Below are 26,653 nucleotides of genomic sequence, written 5' to 3'. Positions count from 1 at the left end.
AACCAGATGGGTTTTTACGACAATCCGGTAGTTTCATGGCCATCATTACTGATACTAGTATTTTAATTCCAGATTTTTATTTTAATAAATTCAATTAATTAATTAAATTCAATTAAATTAATTAATTGAATTTAAATTCGCCAGCTGCCGTGGCGGGATTTGAACTCATGACTCTGGATTTTAGTCCAGGCCTCTGGATTACTAGCCCAGTAACATAACCACTGTGCTACCGTACCACTTGGTGTACTGTACATGTCCCAAGATGTACAATATCGAGGGGAAGGGCTACTGCAGGGATTCCTCCCTTTTATGATTCCAGACACAGCTCCAAAGATGAATGCGTAGATCCTTAAGGACAACATTCTTTTATTTGAGAACCAACTTAAGGAATAAAATAGTAGTACTTCACTTTGAGCATTTAACAGGAATGTGATTGTAGTGAGACTGACATTGTCAGGATGCTGATTGCTTGATCTCAAACGTAGAGAGCCAAGAGAAAGCTGTTAACCCCCGAGAAATAGATGAAGAGGAGATGGCCAAACAAGTTCTGCAAATAGAAAAAGAAAGGAAAATTAACAAAGCTCACGCTGTCAATCAAATCTATTCCAGCATATTGATTGCAATGTTGGTACGTTATGGGCTAAGCTGAGTAGCTGGTATATATGTTAACTGAATCGAAATGAACAGAATAGGTAGACAGCAAGCTAATCAGTTATATGATCCACCAGTGGATGGCAGTATCGTGACATTTGAAGAGAAAAAGTTGGTTAACATTTTGGGTAGAAACCCTTTAATCCATCTTCCTTATTTTCAACAACTGAGTATTTCCAGCATTTTCTGCTTTTTATTTCAAACACGCAGCATTTAGAATTTTTTCTTTTTATATTGTGTAGCATTATCTGCTGGATCACAAGGTGGCGGCATGATTGGCAGGTGAATGGTACAGTAACAGATGTCCGTCGTCTTCCTGTTAGCAATTAGTGATGGATTATCCCTGATGGTGCTACATGAAGCAGTAAATGTGCCTTTAAGAATTGCATATGCTGGGAATTGTGTATCTGGTGACCTATGGGTACAGCAGTGGCAAACTCCCACCAGTTTATAGGGGAAGGGGGATTTGTGATGCCTGCTCCTACATGCTGGTCAAGGTTTACAGAGATTTGTTTACCCTTTGCTGTGTGAAGAAGTTATTATGTAACTGTATAATCAAAAATCTTGTATGTAGAATGGATTCCCTGTCACACCTTTCAAAGGTGTCAGACCTGAAAGTGTAATCTCCGAGGTATCTCATCTTAAAATTATTATATGCCGGGGCATCACATCTCAAAGTGCCACTCCTCCAAAAATTGGAGATTTGCAGAAAAGAGCACTCTGCTGAGTTAAATATCCGATAGACTGAATTGAATTGCCTTTCATTTGTTTACAGTTAATCATTAGGTACAACAGGAAAATTGGCCAGTTAATCTTTCCTCTGCCCTTACACGGCTCTTGAAAGTGAAATGCACATCCTGGATAAAATCCAAGATTTGACTATGCACTCCCATAGCTTCCACTTAAATTCTGACCTATAACCTCAAAGTATCTCCTATGTGAGTTGCCACAACCCAAAGATGCACCTTAAGAGCCGCTGTTACCAGCAAGATTCTTTGGTAGTTTTGGGGCTTTTCTTCATATTAATGAGAACCACAACTGCAATTCGAGTGTGCTTGATACAGAATTATATTCACCAGCCTCAAAAGAGTAGCTCCAAGGTGAGCTGGTGGCTCCTGGTACTATTCCCATGATCCTTGCCATTCTCCCCCCAACCCTTGCACAGAAGGTAAACAGATCTTCATCTTTTAATTAAAGACCCTCTTCCCCCCAAACGTTATATCTAGAATGGAGCAGTAAGGGGGAGCAGTAAGGGGGAACAGCAAAGGGGGATTGGAACAATAAGGCAAAGCATGAGGGGGATTTGATTCTGGTAAAGTTTGGGGAGCATGGTGGGATGGAGCAATGCTGGGAGCATGGTGCAGGTGGATTGTTCGAGGGAGCATGGTGCAGGTGGGTTGTTGCAGTGGGTAGGAAATAGATTTTCTGACCAGTCTGCACATGAGGCTTGTTCAGTTAGTGTGCGAGCCTCATTAAAGGTTTGAAAAAGATGTAAATGAGGGCAGGGCTTCCCTGCCCCTTAATTTCCGGGGTTCTCTACTGATGCCCAATACCATCACTGAAGGCTCATTTTCCATGGGTAGATTTGGTAATTCACTTGGCGTTTCTCTTAAAACTGTGTATTGTGGTGATTGTGAGGTATTACTATTTTGGCATTTTGGTTTGCTCTTGCTGCATGCAGTTGGGTGAATTTTTTGCAGCTAATTTTTATATTCTTGTATTTTAATTTTTTTTTCACCTACGATTGAAGAGAATTCTATTCTCAATTCAAACAGCCTACACTGCTAGGATGGGCATTCCTCTGGGAATTCCTCTTGCCCTAAGGAAGCTTGAGGATGAGGATGAATTGCAGACAAATTATTGGAGGGAGGTCCACCTTCGTGAGGTGGGTTGTACAAATTTGCTGCTCTCCTCATATGTTTGTCCTCGGACCCTGCCAGAGCTACTTGGACATGTCAGAGGAGATGTGCCTTCACCACTTGTGTTTCATCAGACAGTTGTTTCTGCAAATCGTAATTTGGCCTTTGATGTGCGATCTTGTACAAGTAGGAAAGTAGATTTGATGTGTTGCACAGTAATATACCTGCAAAACCTGTGCACAATCTGGCTGTTAGTAATTGACTATGCTTCGTGTGGCTAAGTTAGTTTACAATGACTTAAGTGTTTTGCCCTTGGAAGATGTGTGTGTAGCAAGGTTTTCAATTCTACTTTGCAGCTTCAAGTTCTACCGTACTGAGATATGGGTACCGATAAGATGTAATGAAAGAGAGCTGTAAGTTTTGAGGAGAGCTTGGCATGTGTGAGTAGTAAACGTAGAACAGGTTGGTGGGCAACACAATCTTGAACTGTCTCTCCAATCTGTGGTACCATATCAGATTCCTCCGTTTCTGTTCCCAGATCCCGTAGTTGGTGCACACAAACAGTAAACTTGGTCACCACCTCCTACCAGGAATGGTGTACTGTTGTCCTCTGTGGAGGGTGTCCTGAAGTGCCAAACAGGGCAACTCTCCTCACACCCACTCATTCAGCACATCCTCTTTGCCAGTCATCAAATAGTGGGTCAGGTGTTTTACTTTGGTCACTTGCCCAGTGCATCTGTTTTGTGCCTTCGCATTGGGTTTCCTTTCACTCCATTTTTGCCCAGCATTTCCTCCCTTATTTAAGACTGACTTATTTAAAATTAATTTTGAAGGTTGAAACTTATTTTTAAGTGCGCTCATCCGTTTAAATCTGACCTGCTGGCCAGATTTTATGGCTATCCCTCCTTCTTAGGCTGGCCTTCCGTACAAGGTCAAAGCTCCACAGGCAGCTCTGAATATCCAAATGATCACATCGTGGGAAACTGTGAGTAGTTGGTTCGCTGTACTGCTGCCTGGCACAAAAACCTATACTCAGCCCGCGGTGAAAAATTGGCTCTTCGGTTTTCTCTTTAATGCTAAACATTTCTTTTCATCGCAACAACCCTTGTCTCTCTATAAAGCTCAAGTCCATCTGAGACTTAAATAGTGCTCCCATATCTTCCAGCACTTCTTCCACACTCCAGGAGAGGATACAACAAAGTTTGCCATCTAAGTCATCCTTCTGTCAGTTCTGGCATGACTCCCTTGCACCTTTTTTTGTCTTTCTATTTTATTGATTGGTGATTTTCTGGTCCAAATATTCCTTTCTTATTCTTCCTAAGTTCCAAATATGCTGTCCTACACTCACTTCCTCCTCCCTGCACCTTTACTGTATTGAAATCAAAGCTTTTTGTGCAGTTTCTTACTCATTTTTTCCCAGAATCTCAAAACTGAAATTCCTTACCTCTTGTTCTTTTTAGCTTTAAAGTCCTGCACCATTGGCCCTTGCTCGTCACTGAGATTTCCCAATATTTAAATAAATATGCTCAGTTCCACATTAGGGACCTGGCCAATTCAGACTCTACCTGAATCTAGGACGACATACATTGATTTCTCATAATACCCAAGGAACTTCTGCGGAGTCATGAGCTCTGAACAGCTGCACAGATACTTGATGGTATCTTTCTTGATCATCAGATGTCGGACTTCTTCAGACACGGTCTGATTTGGCCCGGTGATGTTCTTCTGTATGAGGGGAAAAAAGATCTGTCACTGTCACTTGAACACTGGCTTTTTATAAACACTTTGGCCCCGATTTTGGCAGAAACTGTGGGGGAGGGGGGGGGGGGGGAAGGAGAGGAGAGGGGGTGGGTGCAGTTAAAAGGAAGGCAGTCACTTACTCTTCCTGCCTTGACCCAATGTTAACCTGCTCTTTTGAGTGTTCCTTCGGGCCTCACAAGGAAGCCTCGGACCTCCCTTGCCCCGGGCTCCTCCCCCCGATCGTGTCCAGTGCCCCCCCCACCCCCACCCCTCACTGGGTCAGGGTTGCATCCACCTGCCACCAAATTCCTGCTACGTAGTGGATGTAGCCAGGTTTGGGCAGGTCAGCAAGAACATTCATGGTAATGAAGCCCAGCCGTTAAGATTTGCCTGGCCTCCGCATCCCCCGGGTTCGCCGCCTGCTTCAGAGCTCAAGCGCACCGTACCCACCCGTGCCCCCAATTAAAATCAGGGCCCTTGTGTCTATTCATGAAAAGACAGTCTGTGTTACAGTTGTGTGTGGCGCACCCTGGTGGTTTACCTACATTGCAAAGTCAACGCACCAAAAAAATTCACTGCCTGTGACGTGCTCTGGGATGTTTCAATGTGAAAGGCTTTATGTAAATGAAAATATTATCAATAATTCTTGTGTCATTTCTAAAAGGTTGTTTTCACACATTAACAAAGTAATGTTTTGGCAGGAGAAGGCCACCCCTTCTCTCCCCTTTCAAACCATCCATCAATTTCCTTACCGGGAATCTGAAATTAATAGCCTTTTTCCTAACAGGAATTCATTAAATCCTTTTTTTAAAACCTGTATTGGCTTTCTGTTCAACAGCCCTCGCTGCTAATATGTTCCACAATTCTATCACCCTCTTACTAAAAAAGCATTACCTAAATTTCCTATTTTCTTTTAACCCCTTATCTGTAAACTATGTCCCCATGTCTTTGAATCCTGTGCCTGATCCAAATTCTTCACACCTGTGGAAATCTTAAAGACCTCTATCAACTGCCCCCTCCTCTTCTCCAGACATTAATAATCCATGTAATCCACATTCTCATTTCTTTATCTCATGATTTTACAGTTAGCCATGTTGAGCTCCATCTGCCACCTTTTTGTCCAAATGCGTAGCCTGTCAGTCCCTTTGGGTTATTACACATTGGTCACTGCACCTAATTTGGTGTCATCCTCAAACTTAAAACCCTTGGACAATATTCTGAATGTAAATAATTTATAAAAATGATAAACAGTAGCCCTAGCACTGACCCCTTTGGGACTTCACTGACAATCAGTTTCCACTCTGACACCTCCCCACACACCACCATACTGTTGTCTACCTTTCAGCCATGTATCGGTCCAGCTAACATTGCCACCTATCCCACGGACTGGCACCTTGTGAATTGGTCTGTTATGTGGGACAATGTCAAATGCCTTCTTGAAATCTAGGTAGCTAACATCCACTGCCTCCATTTAGCCATCTGTGACCTCAAAAAGATCCACTAAACTGTCTGTTATTTTCTGGTACCTCACACAAGTGACCATTCTTGATGTCTGAGCCTAGGCAGAGAGATTTGGCAGGCAATTTAACTGTGGAGGGCATCGCTGCAGAGCTCAATCCTGTTCTAATCGCATACTTTCCAACAAGGACCATGATATGCAAGGAACGCTGGATGATTTCCCCTCTCTAATTAAAATGTGGCACTCCCAACAGCTGCTCAGCTTAGATCAGTTCTAAGTCAGCGCAGGCTGAAGATAAAGCATGGGACCTTTTTGTCTGCAGAGCTCGCCTAGTACCGAGGCAGCCTTTGGTGCTTTTAATGAAAATGTTCTGTTTTGAAGAAAAGAAAGAAGCAAGGGATGTGTTCACAGTATATTGTGAGATTCTTAAGGGTGGACAGTGAGTGACTGCTCATCTCTAGGACCAGGGTTTAAATCCAGACTAGACAAATGGTGTGGGAGTGACTATACTGGACATACTTTACCAATGCTGGATGGTCCTTGTTTGACTGAGGCTTTCCTCCCCTCTCTTTGTCCCTTCTGCTCCATTTGATGGAGTCCCCTTTAGTTATGGCAAACGAGGCAGGTTGTAATAGTGCTATTCACGTTCACAGAAAATGATTGATAGTCTGATATGTGATGGGGTAATTGGAACAAGGCAGTGCTCTGTATTTGAGGTTCACATAAGCAAAACAGTTTCCAGCAATATTTCTTTAGCAGTGCATCAGTGTGGAGAATGCCAATGTCTGGTGTCCAGTAATTTGTGAGTATGATCCCTGCTCTTTATGCAATGAGCAGTGGAAGATTTAAGTGTGGAGTTTCAGTGAAGCTGGCAGCAATTTCACAATAATAGAGTGCTCTGTTACATTAAGTGAATACAGGCACTGGAACTAATTCAGTACCTGCATGCTCATAGCTGCACACTGGAATGGAATTCTGACCTTTGGATTTTGCAGGATGTAATTTCCAAGTTTTAACAGGAGAGTGAGGCATTCTGGGACTAATTTCTCCAGCGGTTCCATCTCAGAAGTTTCCATTATGAGGGTGGCGGGCATATTTACAGGTCGCTGCAACCACTGTCGATATAGCCGGTCTGGGATATTGTGTGACAATACAAGGATCTTAACATCTGACTGAGCCAGCCTAAAAATAAAGGAGGCAAAAAGAAACAGCGTTAAAGCAGAAAAGGTAATTACATATTACTTTACAGCTGGGAAATGGGAGGCAAATCTTTCCCGAGGTTTAACTGTGAGTGACAGTGGGCCTGCAGCTTTGATCAGCTTCCCGGTCAGCACTTGCTGTAAGGGAGGTCAAGGCACCAACAGGTCTTAAAACATGGGACCGGGTGCATGTGACCACATCGAATAATAACAGGTTGAGCTCGGCTGGATGCCCCTGCGTGGTTGAACGCCCTGCCAACATTCATTGTCCAGGCTCACACAAAGAATGGACAAAGGGGCCTGTGGAACTGTTAACCCTCTGCCCCAATGTGATATGAGAAGAATAGAAAAGTCTGAAAGGGTTTGCAAGGGTAAACAGTGAAAAGGTTATTTCCACTGGTGACAATCAAGGGAGCATAAAATTAGAATCAGTTTTGGAAACATAAAGGGAAGGATAGAAGGAATGTATGAGCACTGTGATGCTCTCTGATATACCCCACACTCCTTATGGTGACATTCGTTTAAAATGGAATTAGATAAAATTTTGAAGAATACTAAAGGGTGTGGGAAATGAGCAGGGAAATGGGATTAGAATAGATAGATGTGATTACCGATTCAGTACCAGCACCCTCAAGCTCAACCAAATGGTCTCCGTCTTTGCTGAAATGTCAATTAGTCTATAAATCAGTGCCTCCAGGAGAGGAGGGAAGAAATTTAAATCATTCCCCATCAGTGCATCAAGCTCCAATGATGCTAAAACTCCCACTCCTTTCTACCTGTCCAAATCAGCCACTTTAGCCACACGTCGACTGCTGGTACATATTTCATTTGGAAATACCATGAGTGTAAGTAGACATTCCTGCCCTCTAGAAACTTATTGGCCTGCATCAAATGTGGGTGTACCAGCGGTAGATGACACCACGTATCACATGATTCTATTGGCCACTTGTTCACTGTGATCGTAGCCACCACACAACTACAAGCAATTTTATATCTCACTGCAGCATGATCTCCCTGACTGTGCTCTAGATTTCCTTTTGGATCAGCAGTTGTTTGTTTTTGCATCTCTAGCATTGGATTTCCCTTGAATTGACCCTCAATGATCTGTTTGGCTGAATCGACATCGTGCCCCAAACCCACGGGTGCTGGCTGATCATCTGGTTTGATCAGTTGCCCTTGAATCGAACAGTGTGGGACTTCTGCTTTCCAACGTGGTCATCAGCAATCCCAAAGCCACAAAATGATCATCTCACTCAGTCATTTGATTCAGGATCAAACAACCATATCCTTAAATCGTTTGGAGCCACTACCAGAAAATTAACTATTATTTGACACATTTCCTTAAAGACATTTCATCTTTCCCATTGGACCATGACTGTTTATGGTCCTGAACTTTCCATATTATTTTTAATTTATGACTCAACATTGCTTACATCAACAACAACTACTTGCATTTATATAGCGCCTTCATGTAGTAAAACCCAAGGCGCTTCACAGGAGCGATTATCAAACAAAAACTGTGAAGTAAAAAGTAATAAGAATTATTCACAGTACACAACATAATTCGCACTGTTCATCAGATCAACTTGTCAGAAAGCAGTTAGCACTATCAGTATTTCTGCCTATACTTTTCCCAACATATGGTGGTTTGCTAATATTTCATGGTTGGCTGTATGTGGGAGCTTGCTTTGTGCAAATTGGCTGCTACATTACAATGGTGAGTACACTTCAAAAAAATTGCTTCATTGGTTGTGAAGCACTTTGGGACCTCTTGAGATCATGAAAGGTGCTACATAAATGCAAGTCTTTCCTTCTTTACTACTTTGCCCAGCTAAAAACATAGAAAAATATAGAATGCAGAAATGTTCCAGTTTAAGCCATAGAGCTCTGCTTCTGCTGCGCACTCTTCACTTTATGAAGACGCAGACTCTCATTCTTCTACCGTCCCACATGAAGCAATCATCTGTCAGCGCCTTGTCCAAGAGGCCATTCATTCTTCACAGGTAAGCCTACACAATGAGCGTCAGCAAGTTGTTTTATCATTGAGAGCATCATACCCGAGAACAATCTGTCCTCAACTAACATCCACACATGCATACTTTCAAACAGGGCTCAACCAACAGTGATCAGCAGCAGGGGCCCTGAATGATAATTTTTTCTGATCATTAACCCAGGGGCACTGCAGCCACTCTTAAAGCTGTACAGCTGTCCCAGATGTGGTTAGCTAACTCAGCACAAGATGGAGGATTGAATCTGGGCCCTCCCTGGTCTGTGTGGCTCAGACTCCACGTCTTCACTGCTAAACTATTGGAGGAGCCCATTCGCTGCATTTTTATAAGTAAAGTTCACGTAAACAAGTGGGCCAGTTTTGCGCATTTGTGATCAGACCCGTCCCGTGGTTGCTCACAGCAGTTCTTAATACCTGCCCAAAACCATTTTTCAGCTATGCAAAGGTAGTCCAATCTACACAAGATTCTACAGGAAAATGATGAGGAAGACTCACCCTTCCTCAGAGGATGGGTTGGTCAGATCCCGGATTACAGAATAAAGCACATCAATGGAAGACTTAAAGGAAAAAGAGAAAATCAGTTATCAGAACTGTCCACTTCTCACTGAACAGGACACATGCAAGCCGAGTAATGGGCACAGGAAGTCCCGTGCTCTTCATCAGTCTGGGGTGCAGTGGCGCAGTCTGTGGGTGGGGGAGGAGATTTACTAATCAACTGCCCTGAGAAGTGTGACTGAGACCATCCAGTTAAGAGCTGAGTGCGAGGAGTACCGTTCACCACCGTAAATAGATCAAGGTTGGCTATAAAGTTATCACTGGATAAATCGAGCAGCCGACCCGTGTGTGTGACAGCGCGTACGTGAATTGCGCCACTTGTGTCAGTTCAGTCCATTTGCGTCCACTTGGCAACGCTCCCCTGTAACCCAACTAAGATTGGACCTCAAAACAAACTGCAATCCTGTTGGACTTTAACCCAATGTGTTCCGAGCTCTGCGGCCAAACCGTGGGATGCAAATTACAGACGAAAGTAACTATCAGCGAACGCTCAGCGTAATTTCTGGGTCTTGTCACAGTTCAGTGTTCATGGTATTTTTCGGTCAAAGTCATTTATAGTTTGAAACACTGCCTTTTTATCGTTGCAGGGACCTCTCCTGAGGTTGCACAGGTGCGAAGTGGAAACTTGGGAACATTGCTCACCTCAAGCAGGTGGATACAACCAGTTGAATGCATCAGCAGCAATCCCGTTACTGGCATCTCCTGGTACTGGGAGTGTAATTTGTGAAATAGCGCCTCGTAGTAATCTACAGAGTAGCACAAAATGAATTCAAATTAAAAATCAGACACACTTCATAACATTTCAACTGCAAAGTATTTAAAGCAGTTACAAAAACAAATGTATAGCATAAGGATAAAATCCCCCTTTTCCTTGATTATCCTCCAATCTAGTCATTACTGTAGCCATCTTTGATATACTCCATCCTGCGCTAATAATCCTTGATATTCTGTATACCTATCACTGTAACACTTTCTAATATAACTCACTGTAACATTCTTTGGTATAACTCGCATTCTTCACTTTCTGATAGCCCCACACGTTTCACTAATATTCTTTGATATACCAAACACCCTCACTGTAACACTGTGATATTCCTCATAACCCTCTTTGTAACTTTGATATATCCCCCACCCTTCACTGTAATTGTCTCAGATATACCTCACACTCCTTACAGTAACATTCATTGATATTAACCCAGCCTTTACTATTCCCCTCATTTCAACACTCTCTACTATCCTCACACTCTTCATTGTAACATTCTCTATCTTTGATATAACCAACTCACATTTTGATATACCCGCAGTTCCTCACAGTAACATTCTTTTATATACCCCACACCATCACTGTAACACCCTCTAAATTACCCCTCACCGTATTACTTTCCAGTATTCTTCTCGGGGAGACAAGCAGGGTCTCTTTGAGGTCAAAGAGCTTCCAAGATGACAACTCCAACGATGGAAGCTCAGAACCAAGTTAACCCTCTGTGGCAGACTCATTAATCCAATACCTGAATCACATAGGTCCTCAGTACTCCAGGGCCACTGTGGATGATTGACCAGCCATCCTAGCTCATTACAGGAACCGGGAGAAGTAGACCTGTCACTGGGAGCCAGGATTCTTCCCACTTAGCTCCAGATAAACCTGCAAGCCAATGAATGCTCCAGCAGTTAGGGTGGTCTTGGCTAGACAAGCAGCAGGAATCAACTCAGGTAAATTGCACAGTTAAAGTCCAGCAGTACCCTTAGGAGTTCTTGGGGATGCCTAAGCCCTATACCCCTCACTAACATGCTTTGATCTACTCCATACTCCTCACTAACATGCTTTGATATCCCCCACACCCTCACTTGAACAATCTCTGTCGTACCTTGTGAACATCAATGTGGCAAGCTTTGCTATGCTCCCTGCCAGTGACTGTTTCTAACCATGAAAGAGTAAAACATTTTTATCTGATTTTTCTTCAATTGTTTATGTAATAACTGTTTCCAAACCTGCAATTTGTTTCCTATCTGTCATCTCGGGGTCAAATGTGCTGATGTAAACTAATCTGTGCAGAATAAATTTCTGTTAAAATGGAAAACTATAAATCAAAATCACATCAAAACACTTCAGTCATTTGTCCAGGCTTGGAACTGCCTCCAGAAGAAAAAGTTGGAGACATTTCACACATAGAAAAGGTAACTATATGGATAAGTTAAATGATTTTGTGGCAAATTTTTTATGTTAGAATCCTTGGCCCTTAAATTACACCATGGAATTTTAGTGTATGAATGCTTAATGGTTCATTTGAAATTCCTCTCTGATATTTTAGTATAGGCATTAAGGCATTTATTTAACACCTCTGCTAAAATAGTGCAGAGAGGAATTTCAGGCCAACACACCGGACATAAAATACAGACCATCTTAGCGGAGGGAGGGGCCTGCCGCCAATCCGCGCAGGCATTGATCCCACTGCTAAATTTGCGGGGCCCTTTTTTAGGCGCCCCGGGCGGATCCTAAAACGGGCATAAAAATATAAAAATTAAAGGCCTGATGCCTGCTGAAGGACCCCTTGGTGAAATTAGTCACCAATGAGCGCGGCATACATCGGGTCAGGCCTGCTCCGCTCAGGATCCCTCAGTGACTCTGCCGGCCACCAGTGAAAGGTAAGTTACATTTTTAACAAAAATACATTCCTGTGGAGCCAGGAGTCGCACCCAACCTCCCATCCCCTGTAGCCCACTCCAATCCCCCCTTTTGGGACTTTTCTGAGGGCTGCTGCTGGCGAGGCAGGCAGCCCAACATTGATCTCTTCGACAGCTACCCCAAGTATACTGATGAAGCCCACGCAACAATTTCCATCAAACCTTGGGCCTCTTGGTTCGGCGCACAGTTGTCGCACGAATGGGCCCAGACTAAAATCTACCCTATTAAAACTGTTCATACGCTTGTATCTCACAGCATCATTTCAGGACCCTTATTTTATCCATGGATTTTCTTTAAGTAACAGAGGAACTCTAAGGCACGACCACGTTGTAACCTTAACCTTGAACGTTAGCAAGGATTCCAAGTTGTCACAGCAAGGTCCCTGAACTGTGAGCTGCTAGAACAAATCCTGAGGCAGTACAGAACTGGGACTGGATTTGAGCCAGATAATTTGGGTGTCCTCTCCCAAGTTGCTGCCCCTATGCTTCCAAATGTTATCTCGACAGCTCATCCCTGTTTTGTTCTGATGCAAACAGCAAAATTAAAACAAATGAAACGTCTGAAATTTAAAACTGTCATTACGGTTGCTGTATTAGCAGCTTTTCCATTGTTTCTTTGGTCGCTTTTAGCAATATGAGGATAGGGCAGGAAAGTGGAGTTGAGGTCGAAGATCGGCTATGATCTTATTCAATGGCGGAGCAGACTCAAGGGGCCGCATGGCCTACTCCTGCTCCTATTTCTTATGTTTTTTTTTTATTCGTTCACGGGATGTGGGCGTCGCTGGCAAGGCCGGCATTTATTGCCCATCCCTAATTTCCCTCGAGAAGGTGGTGATGAGCCGCCTTCTTGAACCGCTGCAGTCCGTGTGGTGACGGGTCTCCCACAGTGCTGTTAGGAAGGGAGTTCCAGGATTTTGACCCAGCGACAATGAAGGAACGGCGATATATTTCCAAGTCGGGATGGTGTGTGACTTGGAGGGGAACGTGCAGGTGGTGTTGTTCCCATGCGCCTGCTGTTCTTGTCCTTCTAGGTGGTAGAGGTCGCGGGTTTGGGAGGTGCTGTCGAAGAAGCCTTGGCGAGTTGCTGCAGTGCATCCTGTGGATGGTGCACACTGCAGCCACAGTGCGCCGGTGGTGAAGGGAGTGAATGTTTAGGGTGGTGGATGGGGTGCCAATCAAGCGGGCTGCTTTATCTTGGATGGTGTCGAGCTTCTTGAGTGTTGTTGGAGCTGCACTCATCCAAGCAAGTGGAGAGTATTCCATCACACTCCTGACTTGTGCCTTGTAGATGGTGGAAAGGCTTTGGGGAGTCAGGAGGTGAGTCATTCGCCGCAGAATACCCAGCCTCTGACCTGCTCCCGTAGCCACAGTATTTATATGGCTGGTCCAGTTAAGTTTCTGGTCAATGGTGACCCCCAGGATGTTGATGGTGGGGGATTCGGCGATGGTAATGCCGTTGAATGTCAAGGGGAGATGGTTAGACTCTCTCTTGTTGGAGATGGTCATTGCCTGGCACTTATCTGGCGCGAATGTTACTTGCCACTTTAGAGCCCAAGCCTGGATGTTGTCCAGGTCTTGCTGCATGCGGGCTCGGACTGCTTCATTATCTGAGGGGTTGCGAATGCAACTGAACACTGTGCAATCATCAGCGAACATCCCCATTTCTGACCTTATGATGGAGGGAAGGTCATTGATGAAGCAGCTGAAGATGGTTGGGCCTAGGACACTGCCCTGAGGAACTCCTGCAGCAATGCCCTGGGGCTGAGATGATTGGCCTCCAACAACCACTACCATCTTCCTTTGTGCTAGGTATGACTCCAGCCACTGGAGAGTTTTCCCCCTGATTCCCATTGACTTCAATTTTACTGAGGCTCCTTGGTGCCACACTCGGTCAAATGCTGCCTTGATGTCAAGGGCAGTCACTCTCACCTCACCTCTGGAATTCAGCTCTTTTGTCCATGTTTGGACCAAGGCTGTAATGGGGTCTGGAGCTGAGTGGTCCTGGCGGAACCCAAACTGAGCATCGGTGAGCAGGTTATTGGTGAGTAAGTGCCGCTTGATAGCACTGTCGACGACACCTTCCATCACTTTGCTGATGATTGAGAGTAGACTGATGGGGCGGTAATTGGCCGGATTGGATTTGTCCTGCTTTTTGTGGACAGGACATACCTGGGCAATTTTCCACATTGTCGGGTAGATGCCAGTCTTGTAGCTATACTGGAACAGCTTGGCTAGAGGCGCAGCTAGTTCTGGAGCACAAGTCTTCAGCACTACAGCTGGGATGTTGTCGGGGCCCATAGCCTTTGCTGTATCCAGTGCACTCAGCCGTTTCTTGATATCACGTGGAGTGAATCGAATTGGCTGAAGACTGGCTTCCGTGATGGTGGGGATATCGGGAGGAGGCTGAGATGGATCATCCACTCGGCACTTCTGGCTAAAGATGGTTGCAAACGCTTCAGCCTTGTCTTTTGCACTCACGTGCTGGACTCCGCCATCATTGAGAATGGGGATGTTTGCAGAGCCTCCTCCTCCCGTTAGTTGTTTAATTGTCCACCACCATTCACGACTGGATGTGGCAGGACTGCAGAGCTTTGATCTGATCCGTTGGTTGTGGAATCGCTTAGCTCTGTCTATAGCTTGTTGCTTCCGCTGTTTAGCATGCATGTAGTCCTGAGTTGTAACTTCACCAGGTTGGCACCTCATTTTTAGGTACGCCTGGTGCTGCTCCTGGCATGCTCTTCTACACTCCTCATTGAACCAGGGTTGATCCCCTGGCTTGTTGGTAATGGTAGAGTGAGGAATATGCCAGGCCATGAGGTTGCAGATTGTGCTGGAATACAATTCTGCTGCTGCTGATGGCCCACAGCGCCTCATGGATGCCCAGTTTTGAGCTGCTAGATCTGTTCTGAATCTATCCCATTTAGCACGGTGGTAGTGCCACACAACACGTTGGATGGTGTCCTCAGTGCGAAGACGGGACTTCATCTCCACGAGGACTGTGCTGTGGTCACTCCTACCAATACTGTCATGGACAGATGCATTTGCGACAGGTAGATTGGTGAGGACGAGGTCAAGTAAGTTTTTCCCTTGTGTTGGTTCGCTCACCACCTGCCGCAGGCCCAGTCTCGCAGCTATGTCCTTCAGGACTCGGCCAGCAGTGGTGCCACCGAGCCACTCTTGGTGATGGACATTGAAGTCCCCCACCCAGAGTACATTCTGTGCTCTTGCTACCCTCAGTGCTTCCTCCAAGTGGTGCTCAACATGGAGGAGGAATGATTTATCAGCTGAGGGAGGACGGTAGGTGGTAATCAGCAGGAGGTTTCCTTGCCCATGTTTGACCTGATGCCATGAGATTTCATGGGGTCCAGAGTCAATGTTGAGGACTCCCAGGACCACTCCCTCCTGACTGTATATCACTGTACCACCACCTCTGGTGGGTCTGTCCTGCCGGTGGGACAGGACATACCCAGGGATGGTGATCGAAGAGTCTGGGACGTTGGCTGAAAGACGTTGACTAGTCTGTGGGTCAGCTCTCCCAATTTTGGCACAAGTCCCCAGATGTTAGTAAGGAGGACCTTGCAGGGTCGACTGGGCTTGGTGTTTTGCCGTTGTCGTGTCCGGTGCCTTGTGGTCCGATGCCGGGTGGTCCGTCCGGTTTTATTCTTATTATGACTTTTCGTAGCGAGATTTTACAACTGAGTGGCTTGCTCGGCCATTTCAGAGGGCAATTAAGAATCAACCACATTGCTGTGGGTCTGGAGTCACATATAGGCCAGACCGGGTAAGGGCGGCAGGTTTCCTTCCCTAAAGGGCATTAGTGAACCAGATGGGTTTCGTGGCCATCATTATTGATACTAGTATTTTAATTCCAGATTTTTATTTAATTAATTGAATTAATTAATTGAATTTAAATTCGCCAGCTGCCGTGGCGGGATTTGAACTCATGACTCTGGATTTTAGTCCAGGCCTCTGGATTACTAGCCCAGTAACATAACCATGTACTCTTCTGGTTTAACAGAACAGATTTGTGTTGAACTAGACAGAAAGAAACCTGCAGAATATTATTGAAAAATTTGTGATGCTAGATCAAGGTTTACAGACCCTTCCCTGGGCCGCTCTCGACAGCTTCCTCCCTATTGGAGGCCCAAGAAGCACCAGACTTAGCAGCCAAGGCACAACTCTCTCTGGTGACAGACCCATCTCCAATGGAGCCCTAACCGAACCCACCCACTGCAGCCACCAACAGACAGCCACCTGAGCATGCATACCTTGTTGAGGAAGCATTGCAGGTCCTGCAGATTCAAGTACAGCGAGTTTCTCTCTACTGTCGCCAGTTTCTCCATTTGCGATGGGGTGGTGGATGCATGGCTGGCGGTGAAAATGGAAGAAGCCATCTCTATGATTGCCTGATGGACTTCAGGCTTCAATCTCGGAGAGATTTAGCAGTTACTGAAAACGTAAGTTTGTTTTCTGAGGTTTTCTCTGTTGCCAGGTAACCTGGTAACATTCAGACCGTGTAGAGAATGGGTTTGGTAAGATAGCATGAGCTGTATATGAATCTCTTCACCATCAGAGGAGACTGTTGTTCAATAACTGCCACATTCAAAACTAAACAGCAGCCACACATCATAATAAAAGGTTCCAATGTACATTCTATAGATTCTCATTTAAATTTCAGTTTAGTTTTAATCTCTGTATTTATCCACAGAACTCTATTCTTTAATGCACTCCTTTTCATTTTATAGGAATATATTTATTTTGTACTCTATACTTCTTGTATTTGAAGATTTCCCACTGCTGATCCATTGTACAGTTTGCTAACTTTTGTGCCCAGTTAATTTGTCTCGCTGAACTTCACCTTTTTCCAGTCCAACACTCCTTTGACTCATAATTATCCTTTTCTATTCTGACAGTGAAGCTAACTATGTTGTGGTCACTATTCCCCAATTGTTCCTCTACTTTCATAACAGTTGTTTGGCCCACTTCATTTCCCAGAATTAAATCAAGCAATGCTTCTTTCCTTGTTGGATAAGAAACTTACTGGCGAGAACCCACCAAAAATATTTAAATTAGCCTAACCCTAGAAAAATCATCAGTATCAGTGGCATCCAAGACAGGCAGGCGATAAGCCTGCCAAACCAGGCAGAAATCCTACCTAATAAATCACACGTTCAAGTCCTTTAGTTATCATTCAAGGGACCAAACATTCCAATTCATTCCTGTGGTCACGAACCAAAAGTGGCCTCCAATTTTCTGAACATGTCTTATTTTCTCTGAAGCTGTGAGTAGCCCCACTAAGATTAGGCATCATTGTATCTAACCAGGTATGTGGATATTCACCAACAAACCAGTGGGTGTACATTCAGAAATGCTGTGTAATACAGTTTGATGTGTTTTTGGAAAAGACAGCACCTTTTGAGTTAATGTTCTTGACTTCATCATATGAACTGCATATCTTGACAGTTCTAACAAAATGTTCTGCTTCTGAACTGGCATGCCTCTCTTCCCTTATAGCTGCTGGCACTACTGTGTACAGAAGGCTGGAGGTCAATAAACATGCTGGCCTTCCTTGTTCAGTGTTATAGCAGTAACAATGGGAAATACAGCATATGACATAATCCCTTTATTATCACCCGCTTAATACATATCACCATTCCTTCATCGTCTCTGGGTCAAAATCCTGGAACTCCCTCCCTAACAGCACTGTGGGAGAACCTTCACCATGCGTACTGCAGCGGTTCAAGAAGGCGGCTCACCACCACCTTCTCAAGGGCAATTAGGGATGGGCAATAAATGCTGGCCTTGCCAGCGACGCCATCATCCCATGAACAAATACAAATAAACTTTGAAAACTCTGCCCATATCTGAGCATATGTATTCAAATGCCACCATGGCAGAAAATCCTGGAAGTTGCAGTGACCAGCAGGAAGTCCAATTTTCTGCCCCTCCCCTACCTCAGATGCACCTGAAATTGGGTGAAAAGGGAATGGAAGAACCTGCCTATCATATTTAAGTGCGCCCTTAAATTGGAAAAGATTTGTTGATCAGGTACTTGGTGAATTAAGAATGAAGCTTATGGATATCCGAAGGTGTTGTTCTCTTATCCTTTTAGATGGCCATTTATGAATCACTAAGAAAGCTTATCAGATTTACCATTCCATAGAATCATAGAATAACACAGCACAGAAGCAGGCCATTTAGCCCATTGTGCCTGTGCCGGATCTTTGAAAGAGCTATCCAATTAGTCCCACTCCCCTGCCCTTTCCCCATAGCCCAGTAACTTTTTCCCTTCAAGTATTTATCCAATTCCTTTTTGAAAGTTACTATTGAATCTGCTTCCACCCCCCTTTCAGGCGTTACATTCCAGATCATATCAACTCACTGCGTAATTTTTTTTTCCTCATATCCCCTCCGGTTCTTTTGCCAATCACCTTAAAAATCTGTGTCCTCTGGTTATCGACCCTTCTGCACCTGGAAATAGTTTCTTCTTATTTACTCCATCAAAACCTTTCATGATTTTGAACACCTCTATCAAATCTCCCCTTAACCTTCTCTGCTTTAGGAAGAACAATCCCAGCTTCTCCAGTCTCTCCACATAACTGAAGTCCCTCATCCCTGGTACAATTCTAGTAAATCTCTTCTCTACCCTCTGTAAGGCCTTGACATCCTAAAGTGTGGTGTCCAGAATTGAACACAATACTCCAGCTGAGGCCTAAACAGTGTTTTATAAAAGTTTAGCATAACTTCCTTGCTTTTGTACTCTGTGTCTCTATTAATGAAGCCAACAATCCCATATGCTTTTTAACAGCCTTCTCAACTTGTCCTGTCACCTTCAAAGATTTGTGTACATACACCCTCAGGTCTCTCTGTTCCTGCACTCCCTTTAAAATTGTACCATTTAGTTTATATTGCCTCTCATTCTTCCTACCAAAATGTATCACTTCACACTTTCTGCATTAAATTTCATCTGCCATGTTTCTGCCCATTTCACCAATCTCTACATCCTCCTGAAGTCTGTTATTAGCCTCCTCATTGTTTACTATATTTCCGAGTTTCATGTCATCAGCAAACTTTGAAATTATTCCTTGTATACCCAAGTCCAAATCATTAATATATTTCAAAAAGAGCAATGGTCCTAATACTGACCCCTGGAGAACACCACTGTATACTTTTCCCCAGTCTGAAAAACAACTGTTCACCACTACTCTCTGCTTTCTATCCCCTAGCCAATTTCATATCCACATAGCCACTGTCCCTTTAATCCCATCTTTAATTTTGCTAACACATCTATTATGTGGTACTTTATCAAACGCCTTTTGACAGTCGATATACACATCATCTGCACTACCCTCATAAACACTTTCCGTTATTTCATCAAGAACTCAATTAAATAACTCAAACACAATTTGCCTTTAACAAATCTGTGCTGACTTTCATTTATTAACCCATAGTTTTCCAAGTGATGTTTCAGATTATTCACGAGACAAGTCTACGACTGAAGAAAAGTCCATAGCTCTACCAAAAACCAGTTGAAGAATTGGTGACACCAATGTTCAGATTCCCTCATCTAAAGGGTCTGCCATAAATTTACCTCTAGATTTAAGAGTAAATGCATCCTCAAAGACAAAGATTTACCCCTAAGGGATGTATTGAAAGTATGTAGATATGTTTCAAACATATCTGCTGCATTAGTTTCTTGTAGTTGGGACTGTGTCAATTTCTTGTGTGTCTCAATGTTTAAACCATCCTAGCTCGGTTGAAAAGATCATTCTGAATGTGTCCACCATGAGTCCGTGTTATGCCTCTGTGAACCACCTCGGGACATTTATCTACATTAAAGTCACTATATAAATGTAAGTTGTTGTCTAAAGGAGAACTATTTTCATGCAAGCTGTTTGGTTAACCTTTATTTAGTTTGTGGCTAATAAAGAGCAAGTAGAGGTACACGCCATTTTTGAAACGTTAACATCACAACTGAAAGAGCCTGTGTTAAACTTAACTAAAAACATTATTATAAATCCTCCCAACATAACCTGGAAATAAAACCTAGTACCCTCAGTGTCACCTTTCACTTGGGGCAGTCTACCTATAATATCTAACACATGGGATGAAGTGTGGAGAGTTTCAAAAAAAATTAACAGTGTCACTCTGCAAACATAAGATTGTTTTTTTGTCTTAAGCAAAATAACAGTAAAGAAAGAGGGTAGCACCCATACAAATGACTAAATTAGTATTGACGACATAGCGCAGGCGGGGCTCCTCATACAGTGAGGTGCAGTGGGTTTCTTCAGTCGCGGTAAAATCAGTATTCACACGTTTTCGGTCCATCCCGCAGAACCACATCAAGAGTCGCATTGTCCTTGATTCTTTTTTCTGTTCACCGGCTGGAGAAAAAAGTATCATTGTAATTGATTGCAGAATTCTATAATTAATATCCTAAGGCTTAAATCAATGTTTTAAACTTGTCCTCCCTAACTCCTTCAGCCCTCCCCACTTACCTTCAATGTTTTTATCCTGACCTTCCTAACTCATTGACTTGCTTCTCCATTACCCATGTAGGCCACTGAAAACAATCACCAGGTGCATGTGGAGGGAGGTGGCAGTGGTGCCTAGTGCCATCTTTCTGACTTCCAGGACAGTGAAAGTTTAGTGACCTGACCAAGTTGGCAAGGTAAGAGAACTACCATCTTCTCCTTTTCACTTTGGTATTAGACCCCATTCACTGATTACCCTCCTTTCTTAAATGAAATGACGAGTCTGCATTCACACCGTGGCTTAGTGGCTCTATAACTCCCACTTGGAGCTACTGTTTGAAACTCCCTTTACAAGGCCTTCTTGCATGCTGCCCCTTACAATTCTAACCCCTCACATTACCATAACTACTGCATTCCTAATTGAATTTCTAATCACCCCACCTTGAGCCATCTCATGTTTTTTAGTACCAATGAAATCCATTTGATGGTCCTGCCCAGAGTCCTCATCCTCCCCAAAGGAAGTCAGTTCTTCAAACTTGTTAGACGGGGTAATTTGTTCTGGACGTTCCTGCTCGAGCCTGTCCCTCCTCACGCTTCCTGACCTCTGTGTATATTCACCTCTCCTTCCTCTACCACTGGCAGCTGCCTATCTCTCAGTGGGATGACTACCCTCTGAAACTCTCGCTCCAGAAACCTCTCTCCCTCTCTGATGTGTCGGACTGTCTCCAACTCCACCTAGGTTATCAGATATTAAGCTTAAATAATCTCAGTTAGGTGCTCTTCCCAAAGATATGTTTGTCCGAGTTAACATCTGCTACTCTAAGCTTCCCCATCCTGCAGGAACCGCACATCAGCGTCCCTTCATGTGCTGCCATCCTTACTATAAATGTTAGGTAAATTTATCTACTTAAATTTTAATTAATCTGCTCTTCCTTCCTGTTATGGAAGTACTGTTTTTTCACTCAGTTACTAGTTTGGTGACAAAGATAGCCCAGCTGACATAGTATACTTGGATTTTCAAAACACTTTTGACAAGGTGCTGTATAATAGGCTAATTTCTAAGAAAAAGTCCTGAGAGATTGGAAGGCAGATCTTGGGGTGGATAAAGAATTAGTTGCAATCTCGTGGGCAGAGGGTTGTTATTAATGGTGGTGGTTCTGCATGGAGTGGTTACTAGGGGAGGCCCACGGGGATTAGTGTTAGGACTGTTGCTATTCACTATCTATATTAATGAACTGGATGAAAGAATTGGTGGAGCTGTGAGTAAGTTTGTGGACGATACTAAGATTAGAACCTTGGATGAGGAAAAGGAAAAACTACAATCAGATCTAAGTGCGATGGGGGAATGAGCCTGCATCTAGCAGATGATATTTAACGTAGATAAATGTTATGTTATGCCCGTGGATAGGTTTAACACCAAGCAGGGCTCCATACTAAAGTCTTTTGAGCAGGAAATAGACCTAGGTATTACAGTGCATGAGTCTCTACAGGTTCACAATCAGTGCTGCGAGGCTACAGCAAAATCTGATAGAGTATTTGAAGGTATTGCTACAAAACAAAAAACACTCTAAAGTCCTTGTAACAAGACCTCATCTAGAATACTGTATCTAATTTTGGTGGAAGATATAGAGGCCCTGGAAAAGTTTGAGGTGGGCCACTAGAATGATACCTAGTTTAAAATCCCTTAGTTATCACCATAGGCTTAGAGAGCTAGGTCTTTTTACTCTAGGAAAGTGTAGGCTTCGGGAGATTTGATTGAGGTATTTAAAATATTGAAGGGACCAGACTGTGTCTTTGTGGATAAACTATTTGAATTAGATAGGTTAGGAAGAACAGGACATGCACACAAGATACATAAGCAGGGAACTAGGTTAGATGTCAGGAGGTTTTTTCTTTCGCAGAGGGTCATCTACGTCTGGAACAAGTTGCTGGCTCCTGCAGTGAGTGCTGATTTGCTATAAATGTTAAAAGGAAGCTGGGTGAGTTTCTGGCTGAGGCGAGTTTCTGGCTGAGGCTGATATCACTGCACACAAAACGAAGGTGGGTCATAACTTATGGTCACTGCGGTCTCCTCAAATACATTTTGATCACCTTTGCAGATCAGGGAGGAATCTCCCAGAATTCTAGTTTCCATGAGTTGGCCTGTTTTATTGGCTCTCCCAGGAGATTACATGGCTGCTGATGCATGGGGTCATGATGCTTAATTGCAATATGATTGTATGGGACAGGCTCGATGGATCAGCTGGTCTTTTTATGTCCATATGTTTGTCTGTTCACTTGGTTCCCACCTCGCTATGTTACTAGCTCACCGTGTGGTGTGCTCCCAGCTCTAACTGGTGTGTTTTCGCTTCTACCTCTCTTCTTATACTCCTACCAAATTAGGTCACAAACCAGTTCAGTTGCTCAACCAGCTCAACTACACAGTAGATTAACACAGCCACTGACTAATGATCACTGCTATCTGTTAATTGCCAATCACAAAGTTTTCACAAATTTAAAGTTCAGTTAAAGAGGGAAAACGTATCCCTGTCAGATCCTCCGCTCTGAAGGAGGCCAGGCACATGCGCAATCCCAACTTCTTCAAGGTGGTCTTCCAAATGGAGACCAGCATACCTGAAGGAAAATGAGGCAGCAGGCATTGTCAAGGCCTTCTCTGGTCAATTGCATGGCTGCCCCAGCTTGGAATGTAACGGCTTTGTGCTCTCCATCTTAAGTCAATGGAAAGTGAAATCAGGCGGGATGTAAATCGCGCAGCCAATCCAATCCAGTCAATCTTCCGCAGGCGGGTTAGGTTAAAATTCCCCCTATAATCTATTCCTCAATAGCCGTTTGTGGTAAAATAATCCATGTTCCAACAACCCTTTGTGTGAAAATATTTCTTCTAACTTCCCCATTCATTCTTCTATTGATAATCCTGAATCTATACCCCACCCCCTCCGCCGTTTCCAATTCAGCAACCAGTGGAAATAATCTTGTACTATTTACCCTTATAAAACCTTTCAAAATGCTGAAAACCTTGACTAGGAGCTCTTTAACCTACACTGTTGCGGTGAAAAAGCTCCATGGTAGGTTTTTTAAAAATTCGTTCATGGGATGTGGGTGTCGCTGGCAAGGCCAGCATTTATTGCCCATCCCTAATTGCCCTTGAGAAGGTGGTGATGAGCCACCTTGTAGAACCGCTGCAGTCCGTGTAGTGAAGGTTCTCCCACACTGCTGTTAGGAAGGGAGTTCCAGGATTTTGACCCAGCGACGATGAAGGAACGGTGATATATTTCCAAGTCAGGATGGTGTGTGACTTGGAGGTGGGTAAGTACCTTTACTACGTTGTTTACTTGCCAGTTCTCTGCTGAAATGGGCAGGCCTTTTATTTGTCCTTTTGAGGGTCGGTTATCTGGCATACAGTGGCGATGCAAGTTCTCTGCTATGCACACATGGGAGAGGCTGAGGCTATAATTATGCTCAAATCAGCAGTGAGAGTATCATTATACTCGTGCTGGTGATGAGGTTACTGTTATAATCTTGGTGTATTGTGTGCTGCACAGTGAAATGAACACATGATTGCTTACCTGAGTCACTGGTGACGACGACAGCAGCTTCCTCAGTTTCAGATTTCTCTTCTGTGGGCTCTTCTGGTGCCTTATCTGTTTCTTCAACAACTACAACAGCTTCTTGCTCGTGCTTTTCTGGCGGTTTGTCAAAACGTGTATACCAGGTCAACCGACTGATCTGGGATTGAAGAAGAATGAGATATAACATCGTGCATCAGTAGAAAACAGTATTGGCTGAGGGTTGAATGGATAGTATAGCCCCGATTTTAGCTGATGGCATGAAATGGTCGTATGGGATGGGCGGGAAGCCCCCATGACATCACGTCATGACGCCCAGGCAATCAGTCCCATCAGAAATTTCTGGACCCACAAATGCGCAAATCTTGACTTACGCCCTCCCACAACCCAAGAATTTAGGGACCCATAGTCTATTTTACTTACTCCTGTATCATGCTTGTGAAGATGTTATTTATTATTGAGGTTTTCAAAAAACTTTCATCAACAGTAAAGCAGCTATCAAAACTCAAACCAAGATCCCCTTCCTCCCACATCTGTTTGGTTTTAGACTTGGCAAAAGGGGACGGCCTTATCACAGGTCCTGCAGACACTATCCTTAAAAATAAGTATTTTGTGAAGTGACTGGAACTATTAGAGTTAGAGAGCAGCTCGGCAACTTGTCTTTCAATCACTCACCTGTTCTGGTTCTGGAGGTTTAGTGAGGAGACTGATGGTCACCACCACAATCAGCGTAATGAAACAGAGGATGAGAGAAAAGTACAGGAAATGAACTTTCTTGGTGACCGACGGCCGCGTGTCAACATAGCCACAATTTGGCGGAGTGAAGATAAAATCCAAAATCAACCGAGTACAGCCAACAAAAATCCCTGCAAGAAGGCCCCAGAATGCAGCCTGTGCACACAAACAGTCATATGTTAGTGCCTTTGTTCAATAAATATTTTAGTCAGATATTCACATGTAAACTATTACAGGAAGTTTAAAATGGCCAGGAGTAGTGAGCAAGGTGATGCATTTCGGTAGGAAAAATGAGAAGACGCAATATAAACTAGAGGGCATAATTCTAAAAGGGGTGGAGGAACAGAGGGATCTTAGGGTGATGGTGCACAAATCATTGTTTTTCGGACTGGAGGGAGACGTGCAGTGGTGTTCCCCGGGGGTCGGTGCTGGGACCACTGCTTTTCTTGATATATATTAATGACTTGGACTTGGGTGTACAGGGCACAATTTCAAAATTTGCAGATGACACAAACCTTGGAAGGGTAGTGAACAGTGAGGAGGATAGTGGTAGACTTCAAGAGGATATTGACACTCTGGTGGCATGGGCGGACACATGGCAGATGAAGTTTAACGCGGAAAAATGCGAGGTGATGCATTTCGGTAGGAAAAATGAGGAGACGCAATATAAACTAGAGGGCATAATTATAAAAGGGGTGGAGGAACAGAGGGATCTGGGGGTGCCTGTGCACAAATCGTTGAAGATGGCAAGGCAGGTTGAGAAAGCGGTTTAAAAAAACATACGGGGTCCTGGGCTTTATAAATAGAGGCAGAGAGTACAAAAGTATGGAAGTCATGATGAACCTTTATAAAACACTGGTTCGGCCACAACTGGAGTATTGTGTCCAGTTCTGGGCACCGCACTTTAGGAAGGATGTGAAGGCCTTAGAGAGGATGCAGAGGAGATTTACTAGAATGATTCCAGGGATGAGGAACTTAAATTACAGGGATAGACTGGAGAAGCTGGGATGTTCTCCTTGGAACAGAGAAGGTTGAGAGGAGATTTGATCGAGGTATTCAAAATCATGAAGGGCCTAGACAGAGAGATAGAGGGAAACTGTTCCCATTGGCGGAAGGATCAAGAAGCAGAGGGCATAGATTCAAGGTGATTGGCAAAAGAACCAAAGGTGATATGAGGAAAAACTCTTTTACACGGCGAGTGGTTCGGATCTGGAATGCACTGCCCGAGGGGGTGGTGGAGGCAGATTCAATCATAGCCTTCAAAAAGGAACTGGATAAGTACTTGAAATGAAAAAATGTCCAGGGCTACAGGGATAGGGCGGGGTAGTGGGATTAGTTGGATTGCTCATGCATAGAGCTGACGCGGACTCGATGGGCTGAATGACCTCCTTCCGTGCTGTAACCTTCTATGATTCTATAACTCGGGGGACTGGGCTCGACAGCTGACCAGATTGAGCTCTGGGGCTGTCTGACGGTACTAATGCTGATGTGTTGAACAGTATGGCTGGGACAGGATCTCATAGAGAGCTGTTCCTTTGTGTTTTTTTTAACTCCCTACCCAGCAGCATTTACCAATTGGGAATACTAGCAGACAGCCTCCTCAGACCCTCTTGCTCATATGATTGCCACGAGGGAGAGTGTGAGAGCGTCCAGCAGTGACCCTCTCCCTCTAGGGCCCTCTCTATCCTTCCAGGGAGACACTGGGCTTCCACTCTGGCAGGGCTA

General features: G+C 44.0%; 2 protein-coding genes and 1 long non-coding RNA gene across 5 annotated transcripts in view; 1 reads left to right on the top strand and 2 right to left on the bottom strand.

Annotated features, from left to right (window-relative positions):
- Positions 1–380: 380 nt before the first annotated feature.
- Positions 381–9,633, bottom strand: LOC137340510 (testis-expressed protein 47-like). 3 transcript variants are annotated; one of them, XM_068003000.1, is made up of 4 exons: positions 9,412–9,633; positions 6,690–6,891; positions 4,096–4,235; positions 381–547 (listed from the first exon to the last, which is right to left on the bottom strand). In XM_068003000.1, the coding sequence occupies exons 2-4, from the start codon at positions 6,801–6,803 to the stop codon at positions 454–456; spliced, it is 348 nt and encodes a 115-aa protein (XP_067859101.1). In that variant the 5' UTR covers positions 6,804–6,891; positions 9,412–9,633; the 3' UTR covers positions 381–453. The 3 variants fall into 3 exon arrangements, with proteins under 3 accessions (XP_067859101.1, XP_067859103.1, XP_067859102.1); XM_068003002.1 differs by having other exon boundaries at positions 4,076–4,235; positions 9,412–9,626; XM_068003001.1 differs by lacking the exon at positions 9,412–9,633 and having other exon boundaries at positions 6,690–6,928.
- Positions 6,769–20,818, top strand: LOC137340512 (uncharacterized). The gene is made up of 3 exons (XR_010966824.1): positions 6,769–6,936; positions 10,059–10,122; positions 20,713–20,818. It is a non-coding gene; the product is annotated as an uncharacterized lncRNA (long non-coding RNA).
- The window catches only part of LOC137340509 (sodium/myo-inositol cotransporter 2-like), a 151,054-nt gene continuing 143,980 nt past the window's right edge, over positions 19,580–26,653 (bottom strand). Inside the window, exons 14-16 of the mRNA XM_068002999.1 lie at positions 24,869–25,084; positions 24,194–24,353; positions 19,580–20,537 (exon numbers count right to left, since the gene is read on the bottom strand). Of these exons, the coding sequence (XP_067859100.1) occupies positions 20,329–20,537; positions 24,194–24,353; positions 24,869–25,084 (585 nt within the window). The 3' untranslated portion in view covers positions 19,580–20,328. The remainder of the gene's footprint in view (positions 20,538–24,193; positions 24,354–24,868; positions 25,085–26,653) is intronic.

Source organism: Heptranchias perlo, chromosome 22, assembly GCF_035084215.1.
Source record: "Heptranchias perlo isolate sHepPer1 chromosome 22, sHepPer1.hap1, whole genome shotgun sequence".
NCBI lineage: Eukaryota > Metazoa > Chordata > Chondrichthyes > Hexanchiformes > Hexanchidae > Heptranchias > Heptranchias perlo.
Note: the sequence above shows the minus strand (reverse complement) of the source record. Positions and strands in the feature narration are given on the sequence as shown.